A 13197-nucleotide genomic window follows, 5' to 3' on the forward strand; every position below is an offset into this window, starting at 1 on the left:
CGTTTGATTCATGCGCAAAAACACTGCACGCGACCGCAGCTCATTATATGATGCTGCTACCTTCCTAATTCTAGCTCTTTCCCACCCTTGCATCACCGAAACCTTCCGTGCCAGTGTGACAATAAACCACTAGCAGAAAACAAAAACAAACAAAACTTAATTTTCATCAAGAGAAATCTGTTGAGGGGGGAGGGGGGGGGGGGTGAAAGAGAAAAGGCTACAGTCAGTAAGTGATGCCAATCTTAGCTGACTGGCTCTCTCTTTGCTTCTTTTAAAAAATAAAAATTAGGCATTATAATATGAAGTTCTGTTAATAAATGTAATGCCAAAAGCTAGGATTCTGGCATTGGTGGTGGGCAAAACAGCCTGGGCTTCAAAGTGCCAATAGACAGTGGTCTGTGAATATTTTTAATTTTCATGATTGCATTTTACTTGAAATAAAATTTCAGCTTATTAGATAGTGTTCAGTACATTTACAGGATGCTATAGAGCTATACCGACAAAGAAACAAAAAAAAAAAAAAACCAGGGATGCTCTTCGAGTTAAGAACAATAGTGCGATCAGATCGCCAGAGAAAATTTTTCTTTTCGAGAAAATGAGATTACTTCGTTATTTTTGGGTGCGCGATTCAAATTGACGGTCTCACCATATTTGCTGTGCCAAAGAGCCAGCCGCTGCCTGTTGCTGTGCGTCAGAGGAGGGAAGTGGGAGACAGAGGTAATGCTTGGTACGAATGCACAAATTTCTCATTCGTTTCTCATAGTCGCTTCCCAGCCCCAGAAGGCAGTGTACGGTTTGTTCTGCACTATGTGAACCCTGTAGAAAGAGAAGATGAACTTGTACCAACAATACAGACAGCTTCCAGGTCGTTCGCGACACACCACACATCCTGAACAGAGTCCAAAGTTTGTGAACTGTGTATCGAAGTAGCAGCGGGGGCATCCATTGTGATCAAACCAGTGGGCGTATTGTTTCCTTCGTTCAGTATTTCATACCATTTACAATGTTGTGAGTGAAGGAATACACAATCGTGGGGTGGCAGTTTTGCATCTTCGAGCATAAATTATAATGTTACTATAACTAAGGAGAAACGATCTGGTACATTCCTTGACTGACAAGTGTGTCGTAATTACAGTGTGTTCTTGTACTGTGTGTGCAGTTACGGCTGTTCAATAAACGAACGGTTGATATTGCCTGTAAGAGGCAAGAACAATCCTGTGGTAGTCGAACAAGAAAACTTGTCCATGTCTCCATGGTACACTTCACTCCCACTCCCCTTCTCTTCCCTATAGAACAGCGGCTTTTATTCTGGCATAGGAAATGTGGCGAATTCGTGAATTTGAATCACGCCTAAAGTAACAAATTAACCTCATTTTCTCAAAAAGAACAATTTTTTCCGTCAATCAGATTGCACCATCGTTCTTAACACGAAGAGCATCCTTGGTTTTTTTTGTTGGTTTTTGTTTTTGTTGCTATAGTTATAATATACGCTGTATATCGAAGATATGTTAAGTAAAGAAAAAAGTGGCCAACTGGGCAAGTTGGCCATGCTGTTAGAGGCGCGCAGCTGTGAGCTTCTATCCGGGAGATAGTGGGTTCGAATCCCACTGTCGGCAGCCCTGAAGATGGTTTTCTGTGGTTTCCTATTTTCACACCAGGCAAATGCTGGGGCTGTACCTTAATTAAGGCCACAGCCGCTTCCTTCCAACTCCTAGGCCTTTCTTATCCCTTCGTTGCCTATCTGCCTATCTGTGTCGGTGCAACGTAAAGCCACTAGCAAAAAATCAAAATATAAAGGCCAAATGGACACAAGTAAGATGCAAATCCACAACCTTCCAATTTTGCATCGGATGCTCTTCAATACTACCTAATAAGCTAAAAGTTTATTTTGGAAAACAATGGTTATGTTCGTTGTATCTTGCAATTATTATCTCCAGGCAATGCTGAACAGAATTAATGAGAGGGCTCAGAAATTATGTTGAAATTCTAGAAGCTTTATGGAATTCAGAATATGCTGTTGTGTAGCTCATACTGTTGGGGACTATGATGATGTTATGAAACGCTTACTAAACTAATTTTACTCATGTCTCTTGGAACTCAAAGTGGTACCTTGTGTCCCACAAATTTTATGATGTATGATTTTTTTAAACATTTTTCCAGCCTTGAAGAAGGTGACTCCAGACATGCAGACACACAAAAATACTGCTCTTCGTGCCGGCCCAGCGCCGTTCAAGCCTCCCCCACAGAGCAGCACTTTCCGATCTATAGGATCCAGCCAGCCTGTTGACAAGCCGCCCAACTTCGTCAAAGAAGGCAAAAAGTGGCTTGTCGTAAGTATTTCTTCCTCATGACTTAAAATTACTGTTTTTGTCTGGTTCGTTGGCTGAACCGTCAACGTTGAGGAGTATGGGTCTGGACAGCACCTGCATACCACTGTATGAGGAATACTGCGGGTCTGTGTTACCTCTGAGTAGTACCACTTTGTGAGGAACACCACGGGTGTACATTACTTGTGATTAGTACCACTATATGAGGAACACCATGGTTCTACTTTACCAGTGATTAGTAACATTATACGGGGCCAGTGACGTGGCTTTTGCCCCTTTGGACAACAAGCATCATCTCGAAAAATAAGGCATTGCAAATTGGATCCACTGATAGTTTTGGATTCATGGTCATTTTTCATCTTCATTCGTTTTAGATTCTAGTAGGTGGATATATCTTAAAATTTTAATTACAGTACAATCTTGATAATCTGACATATGGAACCGGGCAACCACTGGATTATCGAAAAATTCCAAATTATCGGGAGTTAAAAAGAAGAAAAAAAAAAGAAACAATTATACAGATAAGTAGAGTACATTTCTATTTCTGGAAAAAATAATACTTACACAGGTTTTGGCTATGAAAAATAATCATTGATTGTTTTTTGTTCTTTGATTTATACATTTTATCAAAAACCCACTCTTGTAACCTTTTAAGCACCAGGACATAATCACTTGCGATGCCATTTTCTTCTGCCCATTGAGTGCAGACATTGAGAGCATTCAATGCATCGCTGTTGGTCACAGTTCGCCGAGTCGAAATCTCCAAGTCGTCATTAGATTCGTCATCCGGGGATCGAATTTGGCTATTTGGCTGAGGATTTCTTCGTCGGACAGGGACTGACAATTTTCCTCGCTTGTCCCTTGAAGCCAATCAGTGATATCCTCGTGTGTGAGGGTAACATCCACTTCACATTTGTTAGAAAACTCATGGAAAAATTGAGAAGTCAATTGTAAAGAAGAGTTATCATCTTCAGAAATGGTCAACCACGTTTTCAGAATTGAAAACAGGGTGCGTTGGCCAAACCTTTTTCCATGAACACTGGATAGTGTCACTTTTAACTTTGTTCCAGCTATGAGCTAGATTGAAAATTACATCTAATTTTAGTTTTTTTTTTTCTTCAAAAATGTATTACTCTATCAGTTTGTTTTATTATATCAGAAAGGAGCGAATTTGGTCCATGGGCTGCAAGAGTGGTGTTGTGTTCAGAGGCATGTAGAGGACTTGAATTTGCCTGTCTTCGGAATGTAGATCCTCTTCTTTAAGGTGTCCAGGAGCGTTACCCAGAGGTAGCAAAGCTTTAGGAGGTAAATTGTGGTCTTTTGAAAATCTTTTTACAGCCGGTAAAAAATCTTGCTTGAACCATTTGGTAAAAACGTCTCGTGTAACCCATCCTTTGGTTTGGTTTTTATAGGTGACTGGTAAGTGAGATACATTTTGAAATGCCCTCAGATGATTGGCTTTTCCTACAACCAGTAACGGAAGTTTGTGTGTGCTAGTGGAATGTGCACAAGGCATGAATGTCAGTCTGTCTTTTGACATTTTTCTTCCTGGGGCACTTTCTTCGGAAGAGTGTACGAAGAATAAACCACTTCCATCCACGTTGTAAACTTGTTCTGACAGAAGACCTAATTCTTGGATTTTTACTTCAAATTTCTTCTGTAAAGGGTCAACGGCCAAAACATCACTAGACAATTTTTCTCCCATGACAGTTACGAAAAGAATCCCAAATATTTTCTTAAAATTATCAAGCCAGCCATCGCTAACCCGAAAATCGTCCTTTTTTGTTATTTTTCGTAAAAATATTTTGACTTTTCACGAAGAATGTCACCCGATAATGGCATGTGCCTGGCATGCTCTTGCATAAACCAAGTGAATAAAGCATTTTCCATTTCAGGACACTCACCTGTTTTAACAACTGTCTTTCTTCCCTTCAAGTCTCCCTCAGCAGTCCTAACGTGCTCCAGGATTTTATCACGGTTGAATTTGATGTCTTAAGCAGACCCTACACGGTCAATAAAACTGTCAGTATCGAAAAATATTGACAGTAATACTGATCGCGTGTGGACTGGAATGATGGAATGAAGGCCAATACTGAAGCAGATCCCGATTTCCTGATCTGCGAGCATCAGTACTGTAGAATGGTGGGGATACTGACCGTGTGAGTGCGTTCGTCATTATTTCTGTCAGTATTAACAGAGCAGCGATGGACGACAAATGCGTTTCTCACCAAGGCCAAGTAGAGGTGCTTCTGGAACCGCCAAGTAGGCCTATCGCAAAAGTTTATCAAGCTATATGAAACGCAACACAATACTTCACATGTTTCCACAACTGCTATACTGATGGAAACTGGTACATTATAGAGGAAAACTTTAGGCCTAATTAATCTTCTAAATTTCTACCAGTTGCAAGATACCTCAATGTCACCGCTAATTTCTCTCTGCCACCGATAAACAGGTCCGCATGTTTGTATTTTGCCTTATTAGAAAAGGCTCTACCACTCCTAGTAATTTCGCAAAAATAGGCCTACCTCACTCATTCGGAGATAGTTCTGATAATCTTCTACTTCGATATTATTGTATTTCCCTCAACAACTTCATATGAGTCCGCCTCTGTGGTGCCGTGGTTAGTGTGATTACCCGGGTTCGATTCCCGGCTCTGCCACGAAATTTGAAAAGTGGTACAAGGTCTGGAACGGGGTCCACTCAGCCTCGGGAGGTCAATTGAATAGAGGTAGGTTCGATTCCCACCTCAGCCATTCTGGAAGTGGTTTTCTGTGGTTTCCCACCTAACTTAAGGCCACGACCGCTTCCTTGTATATCCCTTCCAATCTTTCCATCACTCACCAAGGCCCCTGTTCAGCATAGCAGACGAGGCCGCTGGGAGAGGTACTGGTCATCCTCCCCAGTTGTATGTCCCGACCCAATATCTCACGCTCCAGGACACTGTCCTTGAGGAGGTAGAGTCCGAAGGAAAAACCAACCCTGGAGGGTAAACAGATTAAGAAGAGGAAGAAGAACTTCATATGAGAATACTCTTCTCTTCTCGTTTACGTTTAACACTGCGTTTTGTGCAGACTACTAGTATGGTAGCTACACATCCCCGTCTTTTACGATCCATTTTGATAAAATACTGCAATTTCAAGTTATATTGACGGTTATCGACTTTTTATTTGTAAGGTGAGAATACCGCAGTGGTAGCAAGTGCACTGGTACTGACCAAAATATTGACAGTAATAATGATCGTGTAAGGTCGCTACAATATTGATGCGTACTGTCAGTATTATTGACTCAGTATTACTGACCGTGTAGGGTCTGCTATAGAATGTAGATCGCCCAACGCCATAAGTCCATGTTAGGTTTGCCGTGGTTTCTCCTTTGTCAAGTTTAATTAGCTCTTGTTTTTGATACAAACTTAGTCACGTCCTTTCATTTGGTCGACATTGCTGGTAGTACACTAGATAAACGCATTACAAAATACAGTACCTACACATACGTACAGTACGTACTACTGTATACACTAGGTTGTAAACTTGATAACAATGGCAAAAGAGCTAATGGCAGGAAAGCGGCGTACAGAATGAGCAGATAGTGAAGGGAGGAGGGAGAGAAGTCAATATGATACGTGTTTCCCGAGAGTGCCGGATTACCAAACGTGCCGGACTAACCAACCACAGAGGTGCCAACTATTACGAATTGTCCGTAATTATTATGGATTTCACCTCACGATTACGGAGTTACAGTCAAAGGGGAAATTATTACGGAAAAGCTGACATTATCACTTAAAAATAATTTTCGACGGAAAGGAAAGAAAAGAAAAGGAAAAAATGTTCAGTCCTTTCGAGCCTTTCTCCTAAATCGTCTTTATTTCAATGCTTGTGAGTTGGCAACAATAATTATTTGATCGTGACTTCCTTTTGCTACCGATAAGTGTTGTAAAATTCATTGTGAATGAAGGAGCTCAGGCGCTGCTCTTCTCCACTATAAATCCTTCAGTAATGTTGTATTTGCTGTGTTAAGTGTACCTGACAGTTGACAGAAAGATTAAGAGTGAGGCCTACATTAAGCTCATCTGGACTGGTGTCGCTTGTGGTTCAGAAAACGAAAATGTCTTCACAGTCGGAAGGATGCTTCAAGAAAAACTACACTGAAAAGCAGCTGCTGCGTGAGAATCAAGCTACAAGGAATGTTTTATCACAGAACCAACAGGTTGCGTGCAAATGTTATAGTGTAATATGATATACTTTTGGATAGATTGCTAGAGGGAAGGGCAAAAGGGGTGTCATTATCAAGAATAAAGGAACATGCTTTGGACTTGACTCGAAATTTTTCTCGGGGGTGGAGGGCGATTACTGATAATCCACTTCAAAGTTGGCACCTCTGCAACCACCGGATTATCGAGATTGTACTGTGTAGTTTCATTTCGTTCCACCTCATACCAGTAGGAGTCGATGATCTAGATGTTAGGCCCCTTTAATAAATAGCATCATCTTCATTAAATATGATTCTCAAGATGTTCCAAGGTAGTTGGTGTTTTAAGATTGTTCACAGGTATGACAAGTGTTCAGTGAAGATATATTGACAATGTATTTAAAAACTCCTGGGCTTCATAGACTAGCAAAATTTATTTTTTTGAATTATTCTCCTTGTGTGCTTACAGCGCCCATCTGACACTAGTACACACCGTTACAGAGTGCACGGTCCTCACCTATCTCCACCATAGCCTACAAGTTCCCTCATTCAAGAAGATGACAAACAGTAGGTAGATCTCATCATCTGTTTTATGAGAGAGTGGTCTGTTTTATCGCTTTCAACCCATTCTCCCCGGATGATGAGGTAGGCAGGTTCTCCACATCTGTAAAAGCCTCCAACTCAGAAGAATGGGCAGGATCGCTGAGAACAGGATGTATCATTTGTGCTGCACATGATGTTCATGTCATGTACAAAGTAGGAATGATACCCTTCATCCTATTCTTGGTGACCCTGCCCAGTCTTCTGAGTTGAAGGCTTTCATATGGAGATGGTGATTATTATTTTAAGAGGGAGTACAACTAGGCAACCATCCTCTGTATAAAACACTAATCAGAGAAAGAAATGGAGGGGGTCCGACACTTCGAAGAATGAAGATATCGGCCAAAGAAAGACAAGGGCCAGGAAGGGCGTGAAAAGGAAAGACTCCCTAGGCCATGGAAACCTAATAGCGTCAAGGTTAGAAAAGAACAAGAGTTGACCAAGGGAGGTCGGATAGGGAGCCTGGCACAAATGGAAGCAGTGCCGGGACACAGCTAAGGGCTTTGTGGTCACCAACCCACTCTCCCAAGTTGAGAGCCCCTGGGTTTTTTAGTCACGTCTTACAACAGGCAGGGGTTACCGTAGGCGAAGGTTTTCATAGATGTAGTTAACCTGCCTACCTCATCAGTAAACTCTAAGCTGTGGAGATGAAATATTTAAGAACTGTCCACAAAAAACAGGAAAGGACACACTCCGAAATGAAGTGATAAGACAGGCCCATGTTAACCAGTGAGCAAGTGAAACCCTGCTGAAGGTGGCGCAGGCATGTCAAATGATTGGAACCACAGAATAGGAAGAAAATGGCTGGAAACTTACATTGAAAGCAAGAGACCCAGGGGTAAGTCGAGGAAAAGGTGGACAAGATATGAGAGAATGAAGATTGGTTTGGGTGCAGATCCAGCAAGATGAGACGTTCCTCAACAGACCCAAATGGAGGGCAGATTTGCACCGCACCTGGGCAACTGGAGACGGTTGATAATGATTAAAAGTAATTATGTGAAGTTCACGGCTTTCTGTCCGAAAATGATAGTGATACTTAATACAGGTGACTTAGTGCAGGAACAACAAAAATTGTTTGAGAAAGGCTGAAAGTGAATTGATATGAGGGGCAGGGGAAAACAGTTCCATTTGTTCATTTATATACTCATTCAGTCACTGGAGACTGCGAAGTGATTGAAAGGCTTCAGGAGGAGTATTAACATCATACTGCATCAGAAATTTTAGTATATTTTCAGTTGTTGCACACAAAATAAATTATTGCATTAGGAAACAGTTGTCTGCCTCTAATAGAGAAACGTATTAAGTGGTTTGACACTGATTAGGATATGAGGAGGATATTTAGCTCTCTGCGTTGTAATGTTTTAGTTTTAAAAGTGCCTCATTCAGTTGTACCGTAATCCCTGTCATGATATATTGACCAAGGACTACCAACTATACCCACTCAGTGGATCTAAAAGAAATACAAATACTGGAACTTTGCTCCACTTAACCATTCAAAAACAACACAAATTAAAAGGAAAAATAATTTAACTCTTAAAATGCTAGGCGGTAGATCTATCGGCCATGCGAGCTGCTGCTAAAAATGTCCGGAACCGATCTGTCTGTTTTTCTTTCGCCTGTATCTTCAATTTCTGCTGCACGATGGCAGTATAAGAATACCGCTGCAAAGTTTGAAACTTTTACTGTCTGAAAAGATTGATAACATATGATATCAGTGAACTTTTATAAAAGATTTCTTTTGACGTATTGGTTGTTTTGCACGTGGTAGCCCTGCATTCTGCCGCTTTGTGTTGCTTGTTATCACTCTTTTTTTGTTTATTTAATTCCAGTAGTGTAAGGATGGATAAGTATATGAAAGATATTAAAATACACAATGTTTTAACATCAAGTTATTCATTAGACAATAATTTATCGACTGACAAGTGTTCGAAGTAAAGAGGTTATTGTGTATTTAACCTGTGTGTGCGTAATTTTGTAAAAATTAGTAATTCTTAAAAAGTTCTGTCAAGAATTTGAATTTTATTCAAAATTAGCTGAATGTTTTCAAAGACATCGTACCCTTGATAAAAATACACTATAAATGTAAAAATTAGGTCAAATTTAGAATTTAATTTTTCAAAAAATAATAAAAAATGTGTACACTTTTAAATGAATAAAATAAAACTCAAATGCAATCGCAGTCTCACGCACATGATCTGTATTCACCTGTGTGCTGTGGAAAAAAAAAAAAGAAAAGAATATGGATTTACCTTCAAAAATGTAAGTAGGAGAATATTTTTCCTTAGTGTTTGAATATAAGCCCTCGTACTGTGGATATTCTCTGCTTTCAATGGTTTCTGCCATCCCTTTGAAAAAAGATTACAGCTGTTCAAGATATCAGATATATTGTTCATGAGCCTAACAAATTTTACAGTCTCCTCACACCCTTGAAACTGAGGAAGATTTAAGTCTCTGTCACAATATGTCAATACACTTGCAACACTTTCACTGAATGTTTGTGTGGTGAGCTTTACTTTCATGGGTTCCTTCTCCCAGTGAATGTGCCTTTTGGTAAGTTTTGTTCCTAGATGAAGACCCTCGATACTCTGAAGTTTCTCTAGCTCTTCTAAGTACCTCCATTCTATTACATTATCACCCCTGGCAAAAGTCCTCTTAACTCCTAAAGTATTCCTGACTAATTTTATAGCACAGCAAGCATCTTGAAGAATAAACACTTTAGAATCATTTGAGGGATTTTCAAACCGGTTCACCATATTATTTTCATCAAAAGAAGCTCCCAAACAACAGGCCATGGATAAATTAGAAGCAGCCCCATCAAAATTAAGTGACACTACAATTATATTTAGGTCATTTCAAAATTTAAGGCACTCAATCACTAGGTTTGCTCTCTCCAAGCCACTTAAACCATTAATCAAAAAATAACCCTCTGGAATTTTCCAGTGTCCATTCAGTGAGACCACCATAAACACTAAAGCCTCCTTCGCTTTGGGTAAATCCTGATCCTCGATTTCAGTACCACCATTCACATAACCAAGAAATTGTTTTCCATCAAATTCAGTGTGCTTCTGGATGCACATTTCATCCATCATCAGTTCACCCACTAGGGGCTTTCCATTGATAGCCATCTCTTTCCCTTTCGAAATGAGAGCAGTTGCGGCCTCTGAACTGAATCTTGGCTTACCATCCACTGACTGATACCACTTCCGCAGTGTATTGGGATGGGACAAACCCTGAGGAAATACAGCCCTCAAGTAGCTGTATGTACGACTTGAATATAAATTCAATGTAAGTCCAAAGAAGCGTAGTTCAGGAGGATACTCTGCTCTTGTATCACTATCCTTTGTTCACATCAGAAGTTGGGCAGCAGGAGGAGAAAGGCATTTCTGGAACAATGGAAGTTAAAAGGTACATTATGCTTTTTCACAAGTCAATTTATGGTAATACATTATTCTTGAAATATTTGTTCAAGAGATTGTGATACAATAAGAACAAATTACAGACTCCAAATTTTATGTATGTCTGTCTCTCTGTTAGGTCATCAACCCAGAGACTGGTTGGATCCTCAAATAGCACCACCAAAGGCTAGCGGTTATAGGGAAACCGGGGAAGAAAAAAAAGAAAAAAAAAAAAAAGGCTGTTGTTTTCTTACCTCAAGCGTGCAAGCAGCATCTTCAGTTATCATTTTCTCCTTCAGATGGTTTACTAAGGCTTTCCCATTCTGCAACTGATTAATAGCTCGCTGATACTTCTGCCTTTCCAATTTTAGCTTCTTATGGGATAAATGAATAACTTCCCTGGCAACCTGCATGAAGGTCTGGGCTTTCCTTGGTGACTTTACCATTTCCTCAGTGTAATCACCAATATAAGATTTTCTGAACACCTTTGTTTTAGGAAGAGACTCATTCTCCTCTTCCTGAGGAGCACTGAAAAAATATGAAAATTATAAGGGTCAACATCAAAAATGTCTTACCCGTTTACCTTGAAAAATATAAGTAGGAGAATATTTTTCCTTAGTGTGTGCATTTTCATTAAAATTGTCTTGGCATCCTTAGCACCACCATTACATTACAGCCTGGCATTAAAAGGGTTGATTTACATTAATATGATTACATAATCAGGTCTAGTTTGCAATAAACACATTTGATAATGTATGATAATAAAGTAATCAGAATTCTTAAATAAAATAATGAGTTGAAATTAGTTGAAATTAATTAACATTTAGTTTGGAAAAAAATATAATTACGTGATTGATCGCAGTTAATTATACAGTTAATATTGTGTCTTAGATTGGCAACAAAGTTCAAACAAGAAAATAATGGTGAAGTGAAAAAGTTCACAAAAAGATTTGTTTAAATACTTAATTCAGGGTAAAACATGAATTTCAGTCATTTAAATAAGTAACACATGTCAAACTTCCAGATTACTGTATCTTAGAAGAATTCTTACTGAATATCACATAAACTTGAAATCAAATTAAGTATGGCACGCTACACCCCTAGTTGACAAATAACAGCTGAAGAAGCAAAAACCAAACGGAACAAAATAATCAGAGCCTAAAAAAAAAATTTTAAAAAAATAAAATAGTAAAATCATAGCCACCGAAGACATTCATTACCTAAATAAGGATGATGTTAACAGTTACCAATTAATTTAATGATAGCTTTGAAGGTTACAAAAAGTTAAATAACCTTAAAATTACATAATAGAACTGTTATGGCTCATCTTCAGCTATTATCATTAACACTAATGGTCAAAATATAAAGAACATCAATTGAAACATTACTCTACTTAAGATTTATGTATACGGTCCTAGGTTTTAATAATAATAGTAATAATAATTATCGTTGTCGATTCGGAGAATACGTTTTTCTCCTGCAATTATTCTTAAAAGTCTGTTGGCTCTGTGGAGATGTCGCTGACGACTGATCAAGCCAACTTCACATGAAACATGCGACCACGCAGGTCACATCTAAAGGTGGGTGGTGGACGCATATGGCTTTCAATTTCTTGTCTGCAACATGCTGGGTCAAGCAGTGCAGCAGCACATCTCAGTTGCGAGAGCTATTTGCCATTATATTGGTATTCTGCAATGTTTCTAATCCCTCAGAATTATGGGACAAGTTTAAGGATCATTTCATGGAAGATAAGGTAAGAGACCTCCAACGACATTACGTAGATGCAGACATAAACGTTCATTTACAAAATTTTACCAATCGTGCTCTGTTTGCGTTACAAGATATTCTTCTTTCCATAAGCGGCAGTACTCTCCCTCATTATGGTTTACCATCTGCACAAGCGACTGATGGAATTGTTGCTAATTTGAACAAAGAATATATTGAACACACAAATTTTGATCCAGTTGAACTTCAACATACGATAAATCAGAATGAACCGAGAGTAAACAACGAACAAAATCAAGTTTACCAATTCCTCATTGACAGTGTGAATGCTGCTAATGCTGGTGGTGTATATTTTTTAGATGCTCCAGGTGGTATTGGCAAGACATTTTTGATAAATCTTTTACTGGCCGAAATACGTTCAGAAAAAAGAATGCCATAGCAATTGCATCTTCGTGAATAGCTGCAACTTTACTTCCTGGGGGAAAAACAGCACATTCTATGTTTAAAATACCAATAGAAGCAGAGCCTATGGAAAATCCAATGTGCAGTGTATCAAAAAATAGTCATAAAGCCAAAGTATTACAAGAGTGTGTCTTTGTAGTGTGGGACAAATGCACTATGGCAAACGAAATTCCAATCGAAGCTGTGGACAGAACAGAGGTAATACTCTATTATTTGGAGGAGTAACATTTTTATTCGCTGGAGATTTTAGACAAATATTACGAATTGTCATGAAATTAACGCCTCTGTAAAACGTGTCCATCATACTACTTGGTAATTTAAACCCACCGAAACTTTGCAATGGTACTAGATTGCGAGTAGTTTCATTGCAAAGAAACGTTATAGTAGGTCGTATAATATTCGGATGCGGAAAAGGTGAGACAGTATTTATACCACAGATTCCCATCATACCGTCAAATTTTCCCTTTGATTTCAAAAGACTGCAATTTCCTATCAATATC

At 39.1% G+C, this 13197-nt stretch overlaps 1 protein-coding gene across 11 annotated transcripts in view; it reads left to right on the top strand.

Moving 5' to 3' along the window:
* Positions 1–13197, top strand: part of capt (adenylyl cyclase-associated protein 1) — an 861909-nt gene that overhangs the window by 501975 nt on the left and 346737 nt on the right. For all 11 annotated transcript variants that reach the window (XR_010861164.2, XR_011018799.1, XR_011018798.1 and 8 more), the window contains one exon: positions 2161–2330. Coding sequence is in view for 3 of the 11 variants with exons in the window: in XM_067155020.2 (XP_067011121.2) it covers positions 2161–2330 (170 nt within the window). In the remaining 8 variants the exon portion in view is untranslated. The remainder of the gene's footprint in view (positions 1–2160; positions 2331–13197) is intronic.

Source organism: Anabrus simplex, chromosome 10 (genome assembly GCF_040414725.1).
Source record: "Anabrus simplex isolate iqAnaSimp1 chromosome 10, ASM4041472v1, whole genome shotgun sequence".
Classification (NCBI taxonomy): Eukaryota; Metazoa; Arthropoda; class Insecta; order Orthoptera; family Tettigoniidae; genus Anabrus; species Anabrus simplex.